The sequence below is a fragment of the Tursiops truncatus genome, chromosome 8, assembly GCF_011762595.2.
Source record: "Tursiops truncatus isolate mTurTru1 chromosome 8, mTurTru1.mat.Y, whole genome shotgun sequence".
Classification (NCBI taxonomy): domain Eukaryota; kingdom Metazoa; phylum Chordata; class Mammalia; order Artiodactyla; family Delphinidae; genus Tursiops; species Tursiops truncatus.
In genome coordinates this window covers 108,310,122-108,335,708 of record NC_047041.1, presented here as the reverse complement: position 1 = coordinate 108,335,708, position 25,587 = coordinate 108,310,122, and the positions used below count along the sequence as shown (strand labels likewise).

Sequence of the window (25,587 nt, the reverse complement as noted above, 5' to 3'; positions counted from 1 at the left end):
TCCGGCGGCCACCCGCTGGAGCCGAGGGACGCTGCTGGGCTGCGGCGAGCCCCAGGGACGCGGCCGACGGCCCGCCTGCCCCCCAACCCCCAGCTGCTGCCGGCACCCCACCCCGTACCCAGCCGGCCTCCTGGAGGGTGAGGCCCGCCGGCTGAGGCCTCCTCCCTTCCCGCCAGCTGGACGGCTTCGAGGCAGTGCGCCCGGAGAGAGCTGGAAGGGACTGAGGCCCTAAGGTGGGAGTCCGGGGCCTCTGCTGTGTCCCTGGAGATCAGTATTGGGGGCGAGGGTCTCTGAGGGTTGAGGGTGTTTCCTGGGGTGGCTTGAGAGTGGGGTTCTGGACAGTCGGGGCTGCCCAGGTGGGTCACACACGTCCCTCCACCCGTGGGGGCATTAACCAGGTTCCAAGGCAAGCCTCGGGGTTTACAGAAAAGGGAGGCCCAACCAACGGTGGGGGCCTCTGACTCCCCCTTTTGCAGGCCCCTCCGCTGAGCCAACCTTGCCATGGAGGATGCTGGCAAGGACGCCACCAGATTCACTGCCCATTCTCTGCCCAGTGACCCCCGGCTCTTGGCCACTGTGACCAATGCCTACTTGGGCACACGCGTGTATCATGAGACACTGCATGTGAGCGGAGTGTACAATGGGGCTTGGGGGGATACGCACCGGGCCATTCTGCCCAGTCCCCTCAATGTCCAGCTGGAGCCCCCTGCAGGATCAGGAGAGCAGCTGACCAAGACCTTTGTCCTGGACACTAACACAGGTAGCCACTGCCTGACCTCCCCCTCCTCTCCGCCATTGTTCCAAGTGAGTGGGTGACCCGACAGAGGTTCCATCGAGAGGATGCCGACTCCCAAAGAAAAGGAAGCTCTGAGAGGCCACTTTGTGAGGCCTTCAGCCCGACGGGCCTCCTGGGCTGGCAGGAGCTGGCGGCGCCTGTGCAGCTGTCGCTCCCCAGACAGGGCATCTGGGGCTTGGAGGTGACTCCACTCCCCGGCGGCAGCTTTGGGACTGTCCTCGGCGGCCCTGAGTGGGGTGTGCGAGTTGTCCTGTCTTCCCCTCCCCACCCCCGCCCCGCCAGGCTCCTTTCTGCACACCCTGGAGGGCCCCAGCTTCCGCGCCTCCCAGCGCATCTATGCCCACCGCACGCTGCCTCACGTCCTGGCCTTCAGTGTGTCCATCACCCGCTTGGCCACAGGGAGCTGGCCCATCACCGTGCTGCTGCAGTCAACCTTCTCCCCAGAAAGCCCGGACCTGGACCTGCATCTGGGTCCTGACTTCCAGGGAGCCCGGTGAGGAGGGGGCGGGGGGCCGGCTGGGTAGCCCGAGGAGGGAGCCCGTCCCTGAGACACAGCCGTCCTGTTGCAGGTACCTGTACGGCCACACACTCACCCCCGAGCAGCCTGGGGGGGCACAGCAGGAGGTGCACATGCTGTGGACGCCGGTGCCCCCAGCCTTGACCCTTGGGGAAGGGGAGGAGGATGGGACGTGGGAGTTCCTGACGGTGGTGGGTGGCAGCCAGGCCGAAGCCCAGGCCTGCCTCGCCGATGCCCTGCAGCTGCAGGCCAGGCGCACTCTCTACATGGCCCATGCACAGGCCTGGGCCCAGCTCTGGGCAGGCTGTGGCCTGGATGTGGAGGGGCCCCTGCGTCTGCGCCAGGCCCTGCGTGGAGCTCTCTACTACCTGCTCAGTGCCCTGCCCCAGCCCGGGGCCCCAGGATACGTCTGCCACGGCCTCAGCCCAGGCGGCCTCTCCAACGGGAGCCGTGAGGAATGCTACTGGGGCCACGTCTTCTGGGACCAGGTGCGCGCCACCCACCCTTAACGCACACCTGCTGCAGAGCCGGCTGTACACAGAGCTGCTGCCTCTATCTTGCATGGGGTGGGGCTGTGGTTGGGGAGGCCCAGGGACCGTGGCAGACGGAAGGCTTCCTGGAGGAAGTAGTGTCTCGGCTGAAGGCTGTGTAGGCATTTGGTGAAAACGAGTGATGTGATTCAGGCAAGGGGACCAGAAGGTTCAGAGGCCCAGAACTGAGCAGGTGCGGCATCTGTGCAGGGCATCTGTGCAGGGGGCCCTCACCGCTGCAGGAAGAGCTGTTGTAGAGGGGGCTGAGGAGACTTTAACTGGGGAAGGACATGGGCAGCCGTGGGCTCTGGGAAGACCCCTGTGGCTGCTGAGTGGAGCGAGGGTGGAGCGAGGTGAGGCAGCCAGGACCGGCTGCCGGCTGGGCTTGGGAGGGTCCGGGATGCTGCTGCACATTTCCTGATGCCGGAGAAGCTGCTGCTGTGCTCCCTTTACAGGTGAGGCTCAGAGAGGCCGAGCTGCTCACTCTGGGTTGGCCAGCTAGTGAGCAACAGAGCAGGCACCCCCCCACCCCCACCAGGCTGCCCACACCCAGACTCTGGCCTGAGCCCTGGGCAGATGCAGATGCCCGCTGGGGACCAGGTCTGAGGATCATCTGGGCTGGGGATCGGACTGTGGGGTTGGCAGGCAGAGGGCCCAGGACAGACCCAGATGAGGCAGGAGAGGAGGGAGCTGGGTGTGGCCCGTGGGGAGAGAGGAGAGCGCCAGGATGAGGGGCCCCTCGGCTGTAGCGCCAGGACGAGGGGGCCCCTCGGCTGTGCTCGCAGGACCTCTGGATGTTCCCCAGTATCCTGATGTTCCACCCGGAGGCCGCCAGGGCCCTCCTGCAGTACCGCATCCGGACGCTCGGTGGAGCCCTGTACAACGCCCAGAACCTAGGCTACCAGGTGAGGGGGACTGAGCACCTACCCTACGGGGCCCCCCCAAGGGCTGACGTCCCATACCACCCCCCAGGTCTTCATCCCTCACCCAGCCCCCTCTGTGGGTGTGGCTGGAATGTCCTGGATTCTCATAGAGGCTCTGTGGCATCCCCCAGCCTGTACTGTACGTGTGGGAACAGCAGCCTGACCGGGACCCCGCAGGACGTCCCCTCACTGCCCTGCCCCAGGGCAAGTACACAGTGGAAACGGGGCAGAAGCCACCTGGCCCACGATGGGGCCACACAGAGGGCACTGAGAGCCCACAGGCCCCCACGAGGTCACGCGGGACAACTGGTGCCCCCGCCTCTGTCTGCCCTCCATGGCTGAAGGCTGAGAGCGTTGAGAACCGGGGTGGGCTACCCCCGGCCCCCCGAGAGCGGAGTCAAGTCTACTCCAACCCCGCAGGGAGCCAAGTTTGCCTGGGAGAGCGCGGGCTCCGGCCTGGAGGTCTGCCCTGAGGCCATTTATGGGACCCAGGAGATCCACATCAACGGGGCCGTGGTGCTGGCCTTCCAGCTGTACTACCACACCACCCAGGTGAGGTGTCGCTGTGCCACCACGTGTGGCCTCCTACCTAGCGAGGCCACGCCCTCCACACTGCCATGACTTCCTGTCCGGCCGGTCTGGCGGAGCATCTCAGAGCCAGGCCTTCACTTCTGGGCACTCAGAAGGGTAGGCGTTGGCAAGAAATGCAGTGACCAGTGGGAACTAGAATCACAGGTGCCACGGCCTCTGATGCACCACCTCCTGCTCTCCAGGACTTGCAGCTGTTCCGAGAGGCTGGGGGCTGGGAGGTGGTCAGTGCCGTGGCTGAGTTTTGGTGCAGCCGCGTAGAGTGGAGCCCCGGGGAGGAGAAGTTCCACCTGAAGGGTGAGAGCGTGGCCATGGTGGGAGGAGTGTGGATGACGGGGAAGGGGCAGGGGGAGTGGATGGTCACAAGTGGGGAAGCAGGTGGGTGCTTCTCAGTTCAGCATGTGGTCACCAGCACCTGATGCTGCCAGGCCCACACTGGCGACTGGCATCAGGGGCAGGTCCCTAAGACCCTGCACTGAATACCACCTTGTACTTATGTGCCCAGGAGTCATGCCCCCTGACGAATACCATTCAGGGGTCGACAACTCCGTGTACACCAATGTCCTGGTCCAGAACAGGTCAGATCCAAGAACCCGCCCCACCTCCACCATGCAGGGGGCCAGCCAGGAGTGCAGGGCTGCAGCCCACCTCTCCCCATCTCTACTCCTAGCCTGCGCTTTGCTGCTGCCCTGGCCCAGGACCTGGGTCAGCCCGTCCCCAACCAGTGGCTGGTGGTGGCTGATAAGATCAAGGTGCCCTTTGACCCGAAACTGAACTTCCACCCTGAGTTTGATGGGTACCAGCCTGGTGAGTGGACTTGGAGCTCCTTCAGGGCCCTTCTCCCCTCCCACAGGACCTCGTGTCCGCCCTGGATGCCCCCTTTCCAACAGGGCAGCCCCTGCCCTCCCCACCTCACCCCATCAGCAGCATCTCCCCCCTCCCCCCAGGAGAGGAGGTGAAGCAGGCAGATGTTGTGCTCCTGGGGTACCCCGTCCCCTTCCCCCTGAGTCCTCAAGTTCGCAGGCAAAACCTGGAGATGTATGAGGCTGTGACGTCCCCCCAGGGCCCTGCCATGACCTGGGTAAGGAAACTGCAGGGTGTGGGGTGGTGGTCCCCAGGGCAGCCCCGGCCCTGCCCCACTGGCCTCAGTCTTCCTTCCCCCCGCAGTGGGCCTCACCCCAGCGTGACCTCTGATCTCTGTCCCCAGAGCATGTTTGCAGTGGGCTGGATGGAGCTGAAGGACCCCGGGCGGGCGTGGGGCCTCCTGCAGAGGAGCTTCGCCAACGTCACGGAGCCCTTCAAGGTCAGCCTGGCCAGAGCCTCGACCTACACGCCGACCACGCCCACCTCCTGCACTGACTGCTTTGCCCCCTGCAGGTGTGGACGGAGAATGCAGACAGGTCGGGTGCCGTGAACTTCCTGACAGGCATGGGGGGCTTCCTGCAGGCGGTGCTCTTTGGGGTCACGGGATTCAGGTGAGTGCAGTGGCAGGCAGAGGGCAACCACCTGCCGCCACCCCCCTCCTCACAGAACCTTCCCCTCGCCGCAGGATCACTGAGGCCGGTTTGACCTTCGACCCCATGTGTCCAGCGGGGATCTCCAGAGTGTGCGTTTCTGGCATCTCCTACCAGGGGAGCAAGCTTGACTTTTCCTTCTCTGAAGGGTCTGTGACAGTTGAGGTCACTGCCCGAGCAGGGCCCTGGGCCCCCCCGCTGGAGGCTGAGCTGTGGCCATCACAGAATCGGCTCCCCCTGTCCCCAGGTAGGCCGCCACTCCCAGACCCACCCAGGGGTCCAGGGCACGTGACCCCCAAGGTAGCCCCCAGTGTGTGCCCTCACCCCACAATGCTTCCTCTCCCTGCAGGACACAAGGTCTCCTTTCCCTGCTCATCTGGCCGGATACAGAGGTCACACCTGTAGGAAGCAGGGGCAGCAAGTTCTGCCCCAAGAGTTTCCTGGGAAGATTGTTTGAAGACATTAAGCATCTGCGCAGAGCCCACAGGACCCCCTCTGGGACACCCTTGGGCCCTCCAGCCCCACTGAGTCCCCCCCGCCCCCCGCCCAGTCCTGCCCCCTCCCCCAAAACGACCAGGGCTATTGGCTTCAGGGATGTCTCTCAGGTCCTCCCCCCGGCCACTCCCTCTGCGGGTGCCCCTGCTGGCTGCACCCCCCCCTCCTCAACGCCCTCCCAGCCTGCCGCCCCCTCCCACCCTCCTCCACACGGCAGCCAGACTCACGGGTTCCAAGGAAAGTCTGGACTCTTTGGCCCAAGTTCAAGACTCTGCCTCTAGCCTGAGACCCTCCCCAGCCTAACCCCCCATAGATGGTCAGCTTTCTTGCAGCCTCACACAGCATGTCTGTTCCCGCCCTCCCTCAGTGCCCCTTCCCTAGGACCCCACAGGGTGAGGTGGGAGAAGGGCCAGCGGTTCTGCGAAGACAGAGGCAGATGCCGGCCTTGATGGGGAGCACGGCAGGATGAGGGGCGTGGGGGAGACTCAGTCTCCTGTGGGATTACTTGGGACACCGCATCGCAGCTTCACAAAGGACCCTTCTGTGTCACATAAGGGAGCATCAGGTATGGCTGGGTCCAGGTGCTCCTGGGCTGTTGTGAGCACTGGGCATCCTCAGTCCTTGGGTCCTCTTGCCTCTGGGCCACTTCAGTCAAGTCGGATGGTCTCTGTCACATGCCTTTCCTCAGCCAGGAAGGCAGGGGAGTGGGGTGTGGAGCAAGACCCTGCATTTCCTCTGACCAGCCAGAAGGACTGGGGCCGGGTGTGCGTGAGTTCCAGGCCATGGCCCTGGGCCCACCTGTCCTGGGCAGGCTGCCCTCAGCCGAGGCTCTGCCCACTGTCTCTTCCTGGGCTTCAGCCCCTCAGTTGGCACAGCAGACTTGGGTTTCCCCAGGGTGAGGGGAGATGGTGTCTGCCATGGAAATCCTGGCGAGGGCCGAGCCTGCTGCAGCAGATCTGCCTGAGGAATGGGCAAGCTTTGTCTGCTGTGAGGAGCTGGCGAGCTCCCTGCTGAACGTGAGGGTTTCGTAAAGGATCAAGTTTCCCTTCCACGCGGCTGGGAAGCACAGTCACTTGCTCGCGCAGAGCAAGTAAGCGAGTCCCGTCAACGTCTGCGCCCCTCCTTCATCTGCAGACCGTGCTCTCTGTTCTCAGTGGAGAGTTAGCCCGAGTTCTCCAAGAAGCAGACACCAGGCAGACAAACTGTGATGGACTGAAGCCCCATGAGGGAGAGAGGGAAGGGGTGGCTGCAGGGAGTGTGGCCGAGCTGCAGACCAGCTCCCTGAGGGCCTGTGGCCTCAGAATGGATCCCGCGACTTGGTGGGGCTCCCCCAGGGGCCCACAGGCTCTCGCTCAACCGGTGGCAGTGCCGCAAAGGCCCAGGCAGGTCTGCTGAAGCACAGCATGGTGGCCAGGGACTGTCCCCATGAAGCAGACATTTGCCTTTGCAGCCCTGGAGCCAGATGTGGGCACAGGCATCAGGTGGGGGTGGTAGGTGGCCCTTCACCCACAGGACTGACGTAGCTTGATACGTGCCGCGTGTGTGTGCCGTGTGTGTGTGTGCGCGCGCACGCACACCTACCTGTGCCTGTGGAGGGGCAACCCTCCAAGGGGCCGTGACGGTGGCAGCATGTGTGTGCTGGCCTGGCTGGTCCGGCCCATGACAGCCAATTGCCTGAACCTGACCAGGGTCCTTCAACCTGCCCAGGACACAGGCTGGAAGGGTTTCTGGTGACCTTCTGTGCCTGGCTTGACCGCGTATTCTCTGTCCTCAGCAACTGGGCAAGGGCTGGACAATGTCTGCTCCCCTCACCAAATGTGGAGACCAGAAGACCATCCCCTGCTCGGAGACATGTACCTGGCTACACACAGGCTGACCCCTGCTCCCAGCCTCTGTGTCCAGCATGGGTTGGTCCCTTCCTGGGCCAAACCTGGAGCTCAGTGTTGGAACGCCGTCTCCATCCTAGTCCGAGCGCTGGCCTTGTCCTTAGTCCAATGTAGGGCCAGTGCCCAGGAAGGGGCACTGCTCCATCTCCACCCCAGGCCCCGGCCAGCACAACCTCTGCCTCAGGGGCTGGCTCAGAGCAGCGCACACTCAGCAGGGGGCTGGGGTACTGCCGGCCTGCGGCCGGGGCTCATCTCTGCTGGCACGCTTTAGAGACAGCTGGACCAACTGTTGGCCGTCACAAGAGGGGGGCTACTCTGGGGGCTCCAAGTACAGGAGCTAGACAGAGACCCACGCCCCCAGCCCAGGCAGGGCGGGCAGGCAAAGGGAGGGAAGGGACCATGGGTGGGGTATTCAGAGCCCTGAGCCACCCTGTGGTTAAGGCCCCTGCAATTAGCCTGCCCTGTCATTGGCCCGGCCACAGCAAGGCCCAGGGGCCTCACCCCCAGCCACACAGGGTGTGCGTGTGTCTTTGGCAGCCCCCACTCTGCCAGGCTCTGCTGGGGCTGCCGGGGGGTTACATAAGGGAGGTAACTGATGCGAGGACGTGCACCCGCACAGAGGCACTGGGAAAACGCCCTCGCCCCCCACGCCTCCCTTTCTGTACAATCGTGCGTGTGCACAAGGTGCTCCTGTGCACCTGTGCGTGATGGACGTGTGCACGGGTGACGGCGTGACCATGTCTGTGTGCCTGTGTGTCTGTGTCCAGCCCCACTGATCCAGGAAGGAGGGAACCCACTGCCGGGACAGATCAGAATTAAAGGGACGCAGGGTCACAAGGACAGAGTGACCCAAAGAAGGAGGTCAACACAGGCCCAGCCACAGACAGGAACGTGCACGGCAAGGACAAGTCTCACTGGTCAGGGACTCCCCTTAGCACGTGTGCACACACGCTGACTCGGGGATGGGCAGGCACGTGGACGCAGAGACACAGCACACACATTCTGAAAGACAGGCCGCTAAGCCACAGAGCGGCAGAGATCAAAGCCCGACTTCTCAAACTTCATTCTAAAATACTCAGGCACCTCCACCCAGAAGCCGCAGGCCGCCCAGTGCCTGAGCAAAGGGGACAGTCGGGGCACCAAGCCGACAGGGCAGGGCGTCCACCATGGACGCTGGGGGCAGTCCAGGGGGATTTGGCTGCAGTGGTCCCTAGGGTAGCTCCCCTCAGGAAGATACCCTCCCCCACCCCAGCCAGGAACAGTCCTGGAAGGCACTTTCTGGAGCCAGGCGCTTTTAATTGTGAAACTGAGGCTGAGCCTGGCGGCTGGGGAGGGAGGAGCTGGCCTGGGGGCGGGGGTGGGGGGTGGGGTTAGGGGACTGGGGGCATCGATCGAGGTGAGGGTAAGGCCCTGGGGTCCCTGTGGAGGATCTTCAGGGTCAGTGTTAGGTGCCCAGGCTGGGGCTGGAGGGTGGGCCTCAGGCCCATAGGCAAGTCAGGGTTCCAGGCGATTAGGATGGAGCCCCTGGGGTTGGGGTCCCTGGGTCAGGGCGGGGACAGGGCCCCGCCTGTCAGTCATAGTCTGAGTCGTCGAACTTGGTGCTGAAGAAGGCGGCGGAGCCCTGGGCCAGCCGGGACAGGTGCAGGGCGCCGGTCACCACCAGCACCAGCAGCAGCAGAGGCGGCACCAGCGCCCACACCGTGGCCAGGATGTTGTAGCGCTTGGCTTTGGAGCCGAGCCGCCGGGCTGCTTCCAGATCTCCAGTCACCTTCTGGTCTCGGGCCTGCGGGCCAACAGCAGGGCCAGCTCTCTACACCTGCCACCCGGTCCCAGGCAGCCGCTGGGTCCACACCTTGGAGGACCCGAGCTGGACCCAAAATCTAGATGGAGGGGTGTGGCCTGAGAGGATATTGCCCGGCTCCACCCACTCCCTTCACTGTCCCCAGCTGGGCACATGGGCTTGGCCCGCCCAGGGGGCCTCGGGTCATCAGGGGCTCAGCCTAAAGTGGGGCTGAAAGGAGACCCTGCATCCTCCCACTCCAGCTATGGACCCAGTGGCGCTCCCAGGCCAGCATCAGCCTCCAAGGACCTCCGAGGGTAGGGAGTTCTCAGAGGTGCTGAGAGCGTTTGATGGAAGAGACGCCCTTGGATAAGGCCCCATCGACCCTGGGCTCTTCGGGACAAACTAGACCCCCCATTTCGGTTTTATGAACAGCACCCCAGCCTCAGTGGAGAAGCCCTCATGAGGGAGGGGCTCCCACCACCGTCAGGCTGACGGATGGCCCCGTGGATGCTCCTGCACCCCAACTTGATAAGCAGCCCCCGTGAGATGCTCTTGGGCCCCCTCGAAGCGCCCCAAGGCCCACCTTGATGGAGTAGGCCAGCGCCAGGAAGCCGAGGCAGCACAGGTTCAGGTAGAGGGTGCTGAACACCGACCAGATCAAGTGGTCTCGAGGTGGGGGTAGCGGCGCCCCCAGCGTGAGGGCCGTGTGGGCGGTGCCGTCGGCCTTGTTGGGCGTCGGGGCCCGGGGGTCCTCGCGGGGGTACGACGTGTCCATGGGTTCCAGCGCCGTCTCCTCGCTCGGACTCCTGCTTCGAGGGTGGGCGCCCCGGCCGCTTATAGTCCCCGCCGCCGCCCGGCTGACCGGCCCGCCGCTAAATTTAACGACAAATGACAGCCCGGGGCTGAGCGGTCGCCCCGCCCGCCCCGCCGCCCGCCGCCCCGCCTGCGCGAGCCCACCCCGCAACCCCCGCAGAGTCCCCCTCCCCCCCAGAAAGCCCCGCTCCCCGCGGAGAAACACTGACCCCGTAGAGGCTGGGGGCCGGTGCGGGGCCACCAGAGCCCCTCCTGTCCGGGTAGTCCAGCCTAGGGAGCCCCCTGCAAGGCTGCTGGTGGGGCCATGCGGTGGCTGCGGTCTCCCCTCAGAGCCCCCGCCCCCGCCCCCGCCCCCGCCGACGAAAGGAGGCGGACGCACCAGCTCAGGGCCATGGTGGGTGGGCCGCTGCCTCGGCTTGAGGGCAGGGCTAGGCGGGGCTCCTCAGGACCAGGGCTGCTGAAACCACAGCCCCTCTGTCCCCAGAACTGCCCGCATCACCTGGTCATCAGTGCCCACCCTGCCGGGTGGAAAAGAACAATGCTCAGGAGAGAACAGCGGGGAAGAGGGAGAGCGGGGGTGGGGGGGGGGGTGGCCTGTTGGGGGACCAGCTGTGACCTGGACTGTTACTGTGCGGGCGCTACAGTGAGCTCTCCAGGGCCTGCTCTGGGGACTGCCCTCCTCCCTCCCAAGCTGTCAGCTGCTTCTCAGGCTCCTTTGCTGGTTGCTTCTCCTGAATCCAGAGCTAGGGGGCTGGGAGGGCGGGGCTGAGCTTGTGTCCGCACCCCGGTCTCATCTGCCTCCAGAGGGCCCAGCAGCCTGTTGGCTAAAATGCCATCTATGTGCCCGTCAATCACATTTATGTCAAAGGGCCAGATTGCCGTGCTCCGCGGAGGAGGGCTCCCAGGGTCTCCAGCCTAGCCCCTCAATAGGAAACCTCAGGCTCCCCCAAAGCTTCTGTCTGAGCTGGGACTCCCGTAGCAAAGTACCTGGACTAGCGGCTCACAAATAATAGAAATTTATGTCTCACATTTCTGGAGCCTGAAGGTCTGAGATCAGGGTGCCAGCGTCGATGGGTGCTGGTGAGACCCGCTTCCTGGTTGCAGAGGGCCGACTTCTCAGGGCTCCTCACTGGTGGAAGGAGCTGCGAAGCTCTGTGGGGTCCCTTTTATAAGAGCACTGACCCTACCATGAGGGGTCCACCCTCATGACCTAACCACCTCCTAGCACCGTCACTTTAGAATTTCAGCGGGGGAGGGGGACACAAGTGTCCAGTCCACTGCACCCTCTGCCCGGTCTCTGCGGGCACAGCTGGTGGCCGCTCCACCCGGCCAACTGCTCAGGACAAAAGCACTGGCTTACGCCTGCACCTTCTGCCGCTCACACCGGATCCATTTGGTCCCACCTTCCAGAATGTGCAGAATCTCACCCCCGCTGTGACCTCTGAGACCAAGCCACTCTCACCTTCTCCTGGGTTAGCGGCCCCCCTCCTCGGCGTTCTCACTACTCCAGCCAGAGTGATCCTGTTACAACAGAAAACAAGTTGTGCCCCCTGCGCCCCCCAAGGGCCCCCACCTCACTCCAGATCCAGAGTCGCTGCAGTGGCTCACAGGCCCTGCAGGGTTACTCCAGGCCACGCTCCTGGACTCTGAGAAGGACATTGAATAGGGAGGCTCTTTGTGTGCAACCCTGAAGAAGGGAGGGAAAGAACAGGGTGGGCAGTAGAAGCTGAGCTGCAGTAAGGCCCGGCAAAGGCCTGAGCTGAGCCCGCAGGCGCTCGAGCCGCAGTAAGGCCCGGCAAAGGCCTGAGCTGAGCCCGCAGGCGCTCTGGAGCTTGGAGGACGTTTGAGACGCGCCCAAAGCAGGGCGACGTTCTGCTCACCGTCAGCTACCAGCTCTGCTAGGCCCAGTGGGTCACGGTGTGATGTGGCCCCTTCTCCAAGAGACCCAGGCCTTGGTCACCGTGACCGTCTTGGGGCAAGAGTGCTGCACTTGGCCATTTACCATAACACTGGGCAAGAGGGGGCCCAGTGTGGAGCATCCCTCCCTCCTCCTGCGGACCAGAGTCAAGTGGCCCTGCCTGTGACCCAGGCGTGGGAAACAAAGGGGCATCCAGAGATCGTAGGTCAACGGCACCTTTTTGTGTCGCCTGAAGGAAGCTTTGGGAGACAGAACTTCTGAACCCACAAAGCCCAGAGCAGCAGGGCTGGAGAACGTGAAGGCACCAGTGGTCCAGGAAGTGAAGAGGCAGAGCTGCCCGGTCCTGCCCTGGGGCCCTGGGCCCATGTACTCTACCCACAGCCACACGGCACCTCCTAACGGCCTTTGACCTGAGGGCTAACTGCGGCCAGGAGGGGTGCCCACCCTCTGCTTGGTGCAGTGGGGTGGTAAGGTGTGGGACATGACTGGCAGACCTGAGCCTGTGTTCCCATCCCTGGGGATGACATATGACGTGGACTCCTGTGCAGGGTCGGTGCTCCGAGTTCCTGAGGGCTACGCGCTGCCCCTCTGGGGACAAGGGTCCAATGAAAGTAACTCGCTTGCAGCTCTGCCCCTCACCCCGGTGTTCAGGCCACTCCTGATTGGGCTGGAGTGCAGGACCCATCCTGTGACCAGCCGTCTCCCTCACACTAAGCTGACCAATGGAGAACCGGGCTGGGAATTCTTCCTTCCCCATCATCTGGTCCCAGAGGGATCCCCCTGCAGCCCCAGGTGTGAGCAGAGAGACAGGCCTTGGGAAGCAGTGGTGGATGACACAGGGTCAGGACAACCTGCTTGTTTGACCTGGAATGTTGCACGTCCAGCCTTGAATGCATTGCTGCTGGACTAAACTGTCAACTGAAAGACAAACACACAATGCAAGAACTGTGAGGTAAGTTTTATTAACGGTGTTACTGAGGACTATAGCCTGGGAAGCAGCCTCTTGGTGCCTCTGAGAAACTGTAACAGGAAGAACAGACCTGGCACCACCTCCCCCAACACCCATTCTTCGGCCCATGTAGTCCATCGCTTTCGTCCCCACACGCCAGGAGTTAAACAGTAGAGAAATGTTGTTTGTTCCCAAATAGCCCATTAAGTTCCCTGAAGAACGTTCCCATCCCACGGTCCTGGGTTACTTATGGCCATTACTTGTTGTAGATAAGTTTGCTTTCAGCCTGGAAACCTTGCAAATAAGCAGAGATAAGACTGTAAAGTAAAAATAACTGCTAAGGACTTGAGGATTTGCAGGCGCCTTGTGATCCAGCCTGCGTGAGCAAGCAGAAGAACGAAGCAATGCTGCGCTTCCTTGAAGGCCAGGTGGCTCTGAGAAGTCTGCAATCTGCCTTCACCCTCTAATCTCGGATGGTTCTTTAGGAACCATCTTCTTGGTTTGCTGGCCTGTGATTAAAGTCACTACTTCTTCCCCATCACCTTGTCTCTTGCCTCATCAGCCTGTCGTGTGGGAGCAGCGCGAACTTGGACTCTGCACTCGGTAACAGAACTGCTCCAAAGAGGTAGGGGAGAAGCCAGTGCACGTATGGTTTTAGCTAGGAAATGCGTGCAGTGAAGCACACAGCTCGGTAAAAGGTTCCCGAGAGTCACGAGGATCAGACATCTCAGTTAATGATTTTAGTGCTTTTCTATATGAGAAAATGCAAGAAATTGGGTTCATTAAAATTTCTTCTTGGGACTTCCCTGGCAGTCCAGTGGTTAAGACTTCATCTTCCAATGCAGGGGGTGCGGGTTTGATCCCTGGTCGGGGAGCTGAGATCCCACATGCCTCGGGGCCAAAAACCAAAACAGAAGCAATATTATAACAAATTCAATAAAGACTTTAAAAATGGTCCACATCAAAAAAAAGTCTTAAAAAAGAAAAATTTCGGGCTTCCTTGGTGCGCAGTGGTTGGGAGTCCGCCTGCCAATGCAGGGGACGCGGGTTCGTGCCCCGGTCCGGGAAGATCCCACATGCCGCGGAGCGGCTGGGCCCGTGAGCCGTGGCCACTGAGCCTGCGCGTCCGGAGCCTGTGCTCTGCAACGGGAGAGGCCACAACAGTGAGAGACCCGCATACTGCAAAAAAAATTTCCTCTTGCGATTACCCTGCCTAAGGGGCCTGGTTTTCCAAAGCACAGACAGCCTTTTCGTCCTGTTCTTCATCCTGAATTGCCCTCAGGGTGAGCTGTCAGTCAGAGACTCCAGTGGCTAATGGCCTGATCCTTGTAGAACTGGATGGTGGGCAACAGTATTTGTTTTACAATTTGCCCCTCTTGGTCATAAATTTAACCAAGGTTTGGGAGGCATGTCATGACCATCCGCCCCATGGTGCCCAGAGGGCTCCATGTGCTATTGCTGGACCAGGCCCTGTCAGAGGTGTCCGTGAAGTCTCTGGACCCCCCGTCACTCTAGTCTGTTACAGTCCAGAAAGTGACTCTCCCGTGTTACTTCTTCCCATATCTAGAGTTACATTATTACGATCATTGTAACCTCATATAGAACTATATATTTGGTAGACTATTTCAAGTTGCTTAGTTATTATTTTTGTTGGAAGCTCACTTACACATTGGTCAATACAAGAAACAACAATCTTGTAGAACAGGCAGAAGACAAGTGCTATAGCTAGTAGCATTAATAAAATCGTAAGTAAGAAGTTAGGCCAAGAATTTCCATTAGGTGTGGCCGAGTGTACTCCCAGTCGGCTGACAGTTTGCTCTGAACCAATCGCTATCTTTAGGGGTAACGACATATTGGCATTGTTCATAAGACAGCCCAATTTCCTAGTGTCATCAGGCTGATGACCCTTAGTATGATTTAATTGTTCCCAGCACAAGGGGACCCTTAAACTTAAATGACTGTGACCTGGTAAATCTACCCCATAACTGAGGGAGGGTCCCTCCTAATAAGCAAGTGATTATGGTTTTTGACTGAAATTTAGCTCACTGCTCTGATTGAACTCGAGTAACTTTTAAAGAAAATTCATATTTCTGGCCAGGGTCAGAGCAAGTATGATTAATTAGCCAAGTGAGGGGATCCCACCTAGTAATTCGATAGTGGCCTGAACAGAACTATAATTTTTTTCTTCTAGAATAGATCTCCTAAGGACCATTCAGAGCCAGTCAGAGCCGCAGGAGAAATCCACCAAGATAACCAGATGTACTGAATGTAGTTAATTGACCATCAGCCCAACAACTGGATTGATTTTAGAACTCTGCATAGGACTGTGCCCATGATAGGAAAACATTCGATTCATATGCAAAAGTTCAAGAAGTTAAGAAAACACTATAAATGATCATATGGGTCAGGTCTGGCATCTTGGGCCAGCTGCCTACTTCTGATGTCACCTTCTTCTTGTCCCCGTGTGGGCATGGTTTCTCTTATGATTGAGCATTGTTTTTTTTTGTTGTTGTTGTTGTTTTTACATCTTTATTGGAGTATAATTGCTTTACAATGGTGTGTTAGTTTCTTCTTTATAACAAAGTGAATCAGTTGTACACATACATATGTCCCCATATCTCTTCCCTCTTGCGTCTCCCTCCCTCCCACCCTCCCTATCCCACCCCTCTAGGTGGTCACAAAGCACCGAGCTGATCTCCCTGTGCTATGCGGCTGCTTCCCACTAGCTATCGGTTTTACGTTTGGTAGTGTATATATGTCCATGCCACTCTCTCACTTCATCCCAGCTCACCCTTCCCCTCCCCGTATCCTCAAGTCCCTTCTCTAGTAGGTCTGTGTCTTTATTCCTGTCTTACTCCTAGGTTCTTCATGATTATTTTTTCTTAAATTCCATTATGTGTGTTAGCATACGGTATTTGTCTTTCTCTTTCTGACTTACTTCTCTCTGTATGACAGACTCTAGGTGAGCATCGTTTTAAGGTGAGTTTGAGGTCAGCAGTCCTCTATAGACCAGTCAGTCGGGTGCAAGGGCCCTTTGTAAATGGGAAATATGAATCCAAGAACTAATTCCCTTCAGTCTTGCTGTGTGTGAGCTAGTTAAGAGCACCCGATGAGGGTCCTTCTATCTGGGTTGGAGAGAATCCTTTAAATGATGTCTTTTCCAGTGTGTATAATCTCCTGGTTGCAGGTTATGGGGCATCTGATGTTCATCCAAAGAGAGATTATTGTGATAAGCTTCAGAAACAAGGTTAGAGTGTCCTTTTAACAATTTAATTAAACCTTATGGTAATGCAACACAGTAACAAGGAGCCATCTAGGCAGTGAGTCTCAGGCAGTAAATACAAAACCTCAAAGACAACTAACAACACTAGAACTTAATATCCACTGAAACAAAATTTTTTTCTCTCTAAAATTACCCTCGTTTCTACAAAATATAGCCAAATTAAGACTAATTTGCTTACAAAATAAGCCTGGTTTCAATAAACATGACCTGATTATTTACATAAGTGTAATTGATCCTATAGGCTCTTCTAAATTGGCCTTGCTGGAACTTTTTTTTATTTATTTTATTTTTGGCTGCCTTGGGTCTTCATTGCTGTGCGCAGGCTTTCTCTAGCTGTGGCGAGCAGGGGCTACTCATCGTTGCGGTACATGGGCTTCTCATTGCGGTGGCTTCTCTTGTTGCAGAGAACAGGTTCTAGGCGCGCGGGCTTCCGTAGTGTGGCACGCGGGCTCAGTAGTTGTGGCCCACGGGCTTAGTTGCTCTGCAGCATGTGGAATCTTCCCAGACCAAGGATCGAACCCGTGTCCCCTGCACTGGCAGGCGGATTCTTAACCACCGTGCCAGCAGGGACGTCCCTGCTGGAACTTTTTATAAGGAATCTCAGACTGAACTTTAAAAGTCCTCTCAAGGCCATGAAAATCACACCAAACAGTTACCATCAGCTTCTGCCTGTAATACCTGTAGATTGGGGTAGACTCTTCTCTTCTCAAGGTCCCCCAAGATATCTTGAAATTCCCGCACCTGCCAGGAGGTGGCCTTCCTTATTCACCTGATAAGACTGCTAGGAACCCCGTAAACAAGGCACCAGGCTGTTTTCCCAAGGGACTTCAGGCTCCATGAAGTTCACCTTAGTCCTTTAAAGCTGTGTGGTCATATCTGATTCTGATTGCATATTGTCCAATATGACATTTCAAAGCCAGGTTAATACAACCAGTGTTCCCAATTGCGTCTTGTTATAAGGAGAACATATGCTTTCTGAACTTATCCAAATAACTATATTGCCATGAAAATAAGAATACTCACTAGAAGTTTCCAAACTCTGGAGGGATCAGGTAGAGAGAAAAGATAAATGATTCAGTTCTGCTTACAAAGGTATAATTTACCAAATCGCCATAAGTCATAGCAACCTTCAGGAGAAGGGTTTCCTTAGATCTGGAAAACAAAGATGAAAAACCAGTAATATTTCAGACAGAAAGTCATAAAAGTTATCATTCAGCCTATGTACTAATTCCTCTTGGTCTTGACCTTCTGTTAACAGCTTTATGAAGCCATCAGGTTTTTCGTTAGAATTCTGTCATTTCTTGCCCAGTTCAGTGGTATGACCTGAAAGTTATTGGAAATTTTTTACCTTCAGATTTTGTCCTATGCTTTCCCCTTTTCTCTCTCTCTTTAGAAGAAAATTACTTTCTTTTCCCTTAACAAAATGCATTTCCATTACTTACACTTTCTTTTTCCTTGCATACAAAGATGTTTTCCTCATTAATTTTTAGTAGTTTAATTACATTTTTAATTAGAATCCTTAACCTTTAAAAACCTTAATTTCTAGTGAGAACTAAGAAGTAAGCAATTATGAACTTTTACCTTAGCACTCTGTAAATTGGCAAATTTATAAATATTATTTATAATTTCAAAAAATGTGTGCTTTCTTATAGAATATGCCTCAGTATGGCGCCAAACATATCTACTAATATCTTTAATTTTTCTGTAAAAGGAAGCCTATGTTTTGTAATTAATGTTTCAGTATTTTATCTTATTTGGAAATAATAGAGACATTCAATAAATTTTCATCATGTAACTTTATTTAGCAAAACTCTCAAGTTTCAAGTTATCAAAAATCTGGTAAGTAGACATATCATAAAACCTAATTATTCTTAAAAGGTTTATCTGAAAGCTCTTACCCCATTTATATCTCTTTAATTCACTTGTTCCCAACAATTATGTTTAGATGACCCATGAAAACTTCATGAGACATCAGAACAAGTCAGCCATCATCTGAAGCTATTTTTCTTGCTGACAAATTTTGTAACAGAGGTAACATAAACTTATCTGACTTTTAGTAAATCTAGGTACAATAAAAGTAGTATACTTAGTGTTGATGACTCTAAAGACATGTCTGTATTAATTAAATGAAACAGACAAAACTTAATACTGAATATTAATTTAATACTGGATATTTCCCTGATCACTTAACATGAGATGCATTTGGGTTAGTTTCTATTATATTTCTGAGAATTTATGTAAGCACTTAACTTCTTTTAAGTCAATTAAATAGAGCTCATTTACAAATTAAATTTGAAAATACCACCTGGAGGTAGAAACATTTATAATGTACATACATTCAGATAGACAGAGATCTCATCATTTTCATTTTAAAACAGTCATGAATCAGGTATTAAAATATAAAACTCACTAGTTTATAAATAACAGTTGAAATAGACTAAGTCTACTTGCTTGAGTTTTTAAAAAGGCTTCTTCCCTTCCCCCTTTTTTCCGTTAGTATCAGGACCTGGAGATGGCCCGGATATGTGTTCCCTGACCTGGTAGAACATTTATATCTCAAAGGCACAGGGAGAGAAATGCAAGCTTCTTCTAGAAGGACTTTTGTTCCCTTAGGGTCAGACTTCTGAAAAGATATTTTATCAAGCCAGCTTTCTCTAACTGCTTACGCGAAGAACAGTTTTGGAATGCTGAAAGAGCTCCATCTTGGCCATTGCAGGGAGAGATTTTTGTTTCCCATTTCATGGTCAGCTGAGATAAAATTGCTGTTAAAAGCTCTGTGTGGGTTGGCGTGCTATCTGTGAGCTTAACTCCTTCAGGTGTTACCACCGAGCCGTTTAGCTCTCTCACGTGTCTTGGTGTCTCCCTCTAGCAGTCTAAAACCTGAGCACCGGATGGCCAATCCTTTTGTGCGCATCTTCAGACGAGTGAGTTGCTTTTGTTTTTTTGCTTAATGAGAGGCTGTCCCTTTGGGACCGCTGCATGGTATGAAGATCCCACTCCACCACTCCTGTAACTTTCTCAGTTGCCTGAGAAAACAAAGCCATGGCTGGCTGGGAGAAGCTGGGTCCCTTATCTTTGGAGCTGAAAGCTCTCCTGTGATATCGTCACTTTCATTCAGACAAACTTTGTTAAAGTAGCCAATTCAAGGAGAGACACAAGGCCAGCCTCCTACCTAGTCACCCAGAGTCTAAACCTTTTCAGGGTCTTTCAACTGGGGAATCCAGGTACCCCTTCTTCAACTTAAGATCAAAGAAAGAGCTACTCCTTATAACGAGGACTTTAATAACCACCAGATATTGTAAAACTCAGGATTGCCAACCAGGATGGGAGACCTGAGACTCAGGAGAAACTTACCCATTCCTCTGACTCACCAAGGAGGTGGATGGGCACAAGGGGCCCTCGCTAGTACCAAGGCTGCCTATCCTCTTGGAGTTCAGGCAAGGAGAGACGTCTGCTCTGGGTCCCTTCGTGGTCACCCAAACTGTCGACTGAAAGAAAAATGTACAACGAAAGAGCTATGAGTTGAGTTTTATTCAGGGACCTTACTGAGGACTATAGACTGGGAAACAGCCTCCCAGTAGCTCTGAGAAACTACGAGGTAGGGGAGAAGCCAGTGTCACATGGTTTTGGCTGGGAAGTGCAGTGAAGCACACATCTCAGTAAAATTTCCTGCTAGTTCCGAGGATCAGATATCTCAGTTAATGCTTTTAGGGCTCTTCCATGTATGGGAATGACAGGGATAGAGTAGGATAGTTACACAGGTAGTCGTACAAGTCCCACCAGGGAATTATAGACAGAGAGGGAAACCTAGGGAACGTTGGGAGACCACTGTAGGTTAATGATCACTCAAGAAAGCTATCGGAACTTAATGGAACGAAGCAGTCTTGCTTAACTATAAAGCCATAAATAAAAGTATGAGATATGCCCAGGTCATTAAGTGAAAGAATGAGGCCTGCATTCTGCTGGTGGAGTTCGGCAAGATAATGATCCTTAGGACCAAGGACAGGAACTTAAGGGAAAGATGACGTTCCAAAGTAGGAGACCTTCATTATAGGGAAACCTGAGATGATGCAACATATTTCAGTATATGTTACCACCCTTCTGCTGATTTGAATGAGCGCTATGACAGTCGTAGTTTGACCTCGTAAGGTCAAACACTCTCCCGCCTGATACGAAGGAAGAGCTAGTGACGTCTACTCAAAGAATGAGGAAGAAGGCGGTCTTCCCCCCTCCCCGCTTCCCTTTGGTTATAAAAATGTAGCCTGCTTAATTCTTGGGGCAGAACCCCCTCGCCTGCCCGCCTGTATCCCTCACGAGCGTCCTGTATTAATAAGTCCATCACTTTGCCTCTCACTGAATTCCTTCTGTGCTGAGCCTCAGTAAGTCCAGACACCAGGTGAGTGATTCTAATTAAGAGACCGTGGGCTCAAGTCCCAACCTGAGGTGCACAGTTTCAGGAAGATACAAGAAATTGGGTTCATTAAAATTTTTTCCAGAGATTTCTCTACATCCAAGGAGCCTCCTCCTGACCTTTGTCCCGAACTCCTTTCAGGACGCCCTGTTGGTCCGCAAGTGCCGTGGCTGACAACCTGAACCGTGTAGCGTTGAGTGGTGGACATTCTTTGTTTCACAAACAAAGCTCTGTTTTGGTGGGTCTGACACAACCCTCCTACGGCTGGCAGATCTGCCACGAGGTGGCCGGGTGGCCATGTCCAACTTTAGAGACAGGACAGGAAAGACCGCCTTCCCCAGACCTCTGTCCACACACCCTAGTCCCGGGCCCGGTTGATGTACGTCTGGCACAGCAGCTGCACTTGGACTCCCACGGCTTAGTCTGCCGCGGCCCCGAGTCTCCACCAGCTCCATCTGGGTCTGGGGCCAGACAGGTGAACGAAATGGAGGTTTGGTGGGGGTGACACCCCTGCACCCTTTAGGCTTTGAGGTGGCTTAATTTCTGCTTCACTCCCAGTCTGGGATACAGTAAGCCCCTTACATACGAACGAGTTCTGTTCCAAGAGTGTGTTCATAAGTCCAATTTTTTCTAAGTCCAACAAAGTTAGCCTAGGTACCCAACTAACACAATCAGCAATATAGTACTGTACTGTAGTAGGTTTATAATACTTTTCACACAAATAACATATAAAAAACAAACACAAAAAAGAAAAGATTTTTTTAAAGACTTTAAAAGATTTTTAAACTTACAGTGCAGTCCCTTGAAAAGTACAGTAGTGCAGCACAACAGCTGGCATGCCGGGGCTGGCATCGAGGGAACAGGCAGGAAGAGTTACTGACTGGAGGAGGGAGAGGTGGTGGGAGACGGTAGAGCTGAAGGGTCGTCAGCAACAGGAGACGGAGGGCGAGCTGCACTTTCACTCACGCCTGACGCTGATGGCACAGGCTCTGGTTCCTTGCTGGGTTCAACTCTATCTACCCTCTTGAAAAAAAGATCCAGTGATGTCTGGTAGCTCTTTTTTTCTTATCATAGGTGACATGGTAGCACTGGATTACATTCTGAACGGCTACTGAAACCTTCATGTACTGTTCTATATTCAGGTCCTGTGCCTCAAAAACTAACAGTGCCTCCTCAAATACAGAAAATCCCCTTGCCATTTCCTGCGCTGTGAATCTCTTCCGTTCTTCAGTTACTTCTTCCTCTTCTTGTCTCTCTTAGTCCTTTCTCTGGGCCTCCAATTCCATCAGGTCTTTGTTAGTCAGCTCCTCGTGATGCACAGCAACAGTACCGTATGGTACAGTACGCAAAAGCACCACCACTTGGAGCGGATGCACGCACATGACAATGTACGCCAGACACGTGACCTAACTTACGTGACTGGATATGCGAACACACCTTCGCATCATTTTAAGTTCGCAACTTGAAGATTCTTATGTAGGTGACTTAGTTATTGGTTTTGATTTTCCTCCCTGCTGGGGTGGGCACTGGGGAGCAATTCCAGTGTCCCCACCAGCCAGCCCCATGACCGTGGCTCCTACCCAGAAGCCACTGATCCCATGTGAGGATGTGCCGAGCACCACTTGCTTCCATTCCCATTCCACCCCAAGGGTGGGAAATGCCCGGACGGGGTCGGGCCCCACTCAGAGTTTGATTAGGGCCTGGAGCCCCCTGATTCCTTAGCCCCACGTGCCCTGCGTGAAAGGGCAGCCAAGTGATACTTTGCCTGTTGAGTTATTGTGATTTATATTAAGAAATATGTATTCGAAAATAAAAAAAAGAAAAAGACAAAAAAAAGAAATATGTATTCGACCTTCTTCCTGTTTCTTGCAAAGAACTCCTAAAACTCTTACAATTTCCTAAGTGATGAGAGTGACAAAGGTATCCTCGTGTGTAATGAGGTGACTTTTGGACCCCACCTGAGGATGAGCACTTCTCAGGGGAACCAACCATGTGTTTAGACTGTTGGAATTCTCAGTCCCAGTCTCCAGGCCTCCAGGGAGAGGAGAGGGGCTGGAGGTTGGGTCAGTCACTAACAATCTATGATTTACTCAATATGCCTGTGTAATGAAGTCTCCAAAACCCCCAGAAGGACAGCGTTCCAAGCGCTTCCAGGGTGGTGAGCACATGGAGATGCCTGCAGAGGGCAGGGCAGCTCTGTGCCCCGTCCCCCATAACTGCCCTGTGTGTCTCTTCCCTCTGGCTGTTCCTGAGTCATATTCTTTATAATAAATAAGTAAAATGTTCCTCTGAGTTCTGCGAGCTTCTGTGGCAATCAGTTGAACCCAAGGAGGGCCTCGTGGGCCCCTCTGGTTTACAGCCGGGGTCAGAAGCCCAGGTGATAACCTGGTGTCTGAAGTGGCCGGGGGGCTGTCCTGTGGAGCTGAGACCCTAGCCTGTGGGATCTGGAGCTGTGTCTGGGCAAACAGTGTCAGAATTCAATTGAACTGAGTAGAATTCTCAGACACCTTGCAGGAAGCCCCCTCCCCCTCCACACACGCACACATTGAAATTGGGTCCAGGAACCTATTAAATACCAAAAAATTCAACGGTGAAAATTCGAAGATCTAATTGGCTTTACTGAATGATTCACGAATGGGGCGGCATCCCATCCAACAAGTGGAAAGGAGCTCCAGTGGGCTTGCCGACTACAAATCGGCACTCGCCGTCTGCCTCTACGAGGGTTAAATCACGAGCCACTGAAGCTGCTGACTTCCATTCAACACCCCCCGAAAGGAGTTCAGGGTGGAGACCAGGAATGAGGCCCTCTGTGCTCTGGGAAAAACTGGCAGGACAGGTCTTCAGATAGTTAGATACTTTCAGGAGATTTTAGGAGCCCTATTCTTGCATCTCCTCATATCTAGAAAAGCACTAAAATCCTTCAAGGTGACTCTGTTCCTCGTGACCAGCAGCAAGCCTCTGCCAGAATGCGGGCTTGACTGCACGCCGCCCCCACCAGCCCTTCACTAAAGTCGCATATAACGCTGACCTTCCCCGCCCCCCCCGCCCCCACCCCCCCCCCCCCGACCCCTTCACTAAAGTCGCATATAACGCTGACCTTCCCGCTACCTCTTTGGAGCAGTTTCTCAGAGCTGTCTGGGATGCTGTCTCCCGGGCTGCAGTCCTCATTTTGCCCCAAATAAAACTTCACTCGCAACTCTTCACAGTGTGCATTTTTTTCCATCGACAGGCTACAAAAATGGAAAAGATTTTAAAGGCAAGACAAGGAAGTCATAAACAAAAAAAAGTCTTAGATAATTTAGATTTCAGGCTTAAATAATTCACCTATGGGGGGAGGGAAAGGATCTTATTGGGGTTTCCTCCTAATACTGGCCAGGAAATTCCAGGTTGACTGGCTAAAGGTTACTCTCCCGGGGAAGGTTGAAACTGCAGTTAGGTTGGGTGTTAAGTCTTGGTTGGCTGGTGTGGGGCTTAGCACATATGACTCCATTTGGGGCCTGTTGTTTCTTTTTAACAGTCCCCCCTTTTGCTCAGACTCTCAGCTTAGCTGGGAGATGTCATCAACATTTAAGGCATTAGCACTACCCCCAGCCACCGCTCTGAAGATCCTTCCTGTGATGTTCACAGGTCACAACTTCAGATTCCAAATTTTTAAGAAACAGGTGAACTTTGAACTGTGTCTGGAGGCACATTTCTGGTTTTCCAAAGATTTGTAAGATAAAGACACTTGTTTTTAATTCCTCAAAGAACTGGGTTGCAACTTAAATGACACCATAGGTTGATCCACTCATAAATCCTTTTACAAGGGCTTCCCTGATGGCGCAGCGGTTGGGAGTCCGCCTGCCAATGCAGGGGACACGGGTTCGTGCCCCGGTCCGGGAAGATCCCACATGCCGCGGAGCGGCTGGGCCCGTGAGCCATGGCCGCTGAGCCTGCGCGTCCGGAGCCTGTGCTCCGCAACGGGAGAGGCCACAACAGTGAGAGGCCCGCGTACCGCAAAAAAAAAAAAAAAAAAAAAAAAAATCCTTTCCCAAGAGCTTTAGGAGGTTTTTCCCTTCCTCTTGGTAGATTTAGCTTAGGGGAGGAGGCCTAAAAAATTTCTATCAGGCTTTGAACATCAGCTTCCAATATAGTCAAATTTCTGATCCTAGTGTGAAGTTAAATTCACATTTTATGGCAAGACAAGAAAACCTTAAACATAAAAAACTTTCTCTGCCCTCTGGCCTCCTCTCTCCCTGCACTGCGCACCGTGTATCGACATTACGCATCAACCAACCTCCCCCAGCGGCAGAAATATTGGTTCAACCATAAAGAGCAATATTCACCCGTCAGCAAGGCAGCTCCTTAAAGATAACACCGCTTCCTGACCTGGTAAGGGGCCACGCTGTCGCTTAGCTCTGGATCGCGTAACTGTCGATAACGCGTCATTTAACGTACAGCGCTCTTGTCTCAAAAAACTTATGTAACTGTGCCTGGACTTCTAATGGGCAGAACAGTTCTCTGTACTTTCTGAGACGTTCTTCCCAGGGTATAAGCCTCAAATTTGGCTCAAATAAGACTTTCCATTTCTTTCTTAGTTTGATTAATTTTTCATCGGCACTAGAGTATCCTTTTAAATATCTTGTCAGGTCTCAGCCAGGACAAACAGTAAATATTCCTGGCAATGTCAAACAACTCCGTGGACCCAAGAGGCATCCTCAGAGAAGGTGTACAGGTTACCACCTCCCCAAGATCCAGAGTCACCCTCAAAGACAGCCAGAAAAAGAGCTGACAACATGCATGTCCCAGGCAGGCAGAAAGCCAAGCCCCCCTCCTAGGACACAAAGTGAGACGAGCAAGAAGACAACGGCAGTCCTTGGGGGAGAAAGATCCGTAATCTGTAGGTCTGGTTTGGAAAGGAAGGAACACCATGACATTTTGTTTTCCTCTCTCGACCGGGCAATAAAGACAAAGACACAGGAGAGCTGACTCTGCTAAGAACCCTCACCTTTCTCTGGCTTCTGTCAGCTTTCCCAGGATCCCCTGTGCAGGCTCCAGTTTTGCATTAATTTTAATTTTAGTTTCCTTGGCTGTTTAAGGGAATAGTGTAGCAGTTTACCCGAGACCCGTCAGAGTCCCATCAGTTCTGGGAGGGGCCCAGATGGGGCCTCCTTTGGGGATAGATAGGAGGGCATTCGAGTT

At 54.4% G+C, this 25,587-nt stretch overlaps 2 protein-coding genes and 1 long non-coding RNA gene across 3 annotated transcripts; 1 reads left to right on the top strand and 2 right to left on the bottom strand.

Moving 5' to 3' along the window:
* The first annotated feature begins 94 nt into the window (after positions 1-94).
* Positions 95-13,250, top strand: PGGHG (protein-glucosylgalactosylhydroxylysine glucosidase). Its single transcript, XM_033861598.2, is given in 15 exon segments — positions 95-233; positions 477-760; positions 1,079-1,289; positions 1,366-1,801; positions 2,629-2,748; positions 3,187-3,318; positions 3,540-3,651; positions 3,860-3,932; positions 4,025-4,161; positions 4,302-4,435; positions 4,562-4,657; positions 4,732-4,829; positions 4,904-5,115; positions 5,218-5,300; positions 5,302-13,250. Coding segments are annotated over 14 exon segments (2,451 nt in total). The 5' UTR covers positions 95-233; positions 477-501; the 3' UTR covers positions 5,650-13,250.
* IFITM5 (interferon induced transmembrane protein 5) lies at positions 8,360-9,807 on the bottom strand. Its single transcript, XM_033861599.2, has 2 exons — positions 9,616-9,807; positions 8,360-9,032 (listed from the first exon to the last, which is right to left on the bottom strand). Exons 1-2 carry the CDS (start codon positions 9,805-9,807, stop codon positions 8,820-8,822), a joined length of 405 nt encoding a protein of 134 aa, XP_033717490.1. The 3' UTR covers positions 8,360-8,819.
* Positions 13,251-15,968: 2,718 nt separating the features above from the next.
* On the bottom strand, positions 15,969-23,296 carry LOC109552689 (uncharacterized). Its single transcript, XR_002179600.3, has 3 exons — positions 21,198-23,296; positions 19,367-19,483; positions 15,969-17,147 (listed from the first exon to the last, which is right to left on the bottom strand). It is a non-coding gene; the product is annotated as an uncharacterized lncRNA (long non-coding RNA).
* Between the last annotated feature and the right edge of the window lie 2,291 nt (positions 23,297-25,587).

Excerpts from the sequence above, each read along its gene's own strand:
- IFITM5 (XM_033861599.2), bottom strand. The coding sequence starts at position 9,807 with ATGGACACGTCGTACCCCCGCGAGGACCCCCGGGCCCCGACGCCCAAC. Across the intron at positions 9,033-9,615 it reads CGCTGGCCTACTCCATCAAG|GCCCGAGACCAGAAGGTGAC; the intron begins GTGGGCCTTGGG and ends GTTGGCCCGCAG.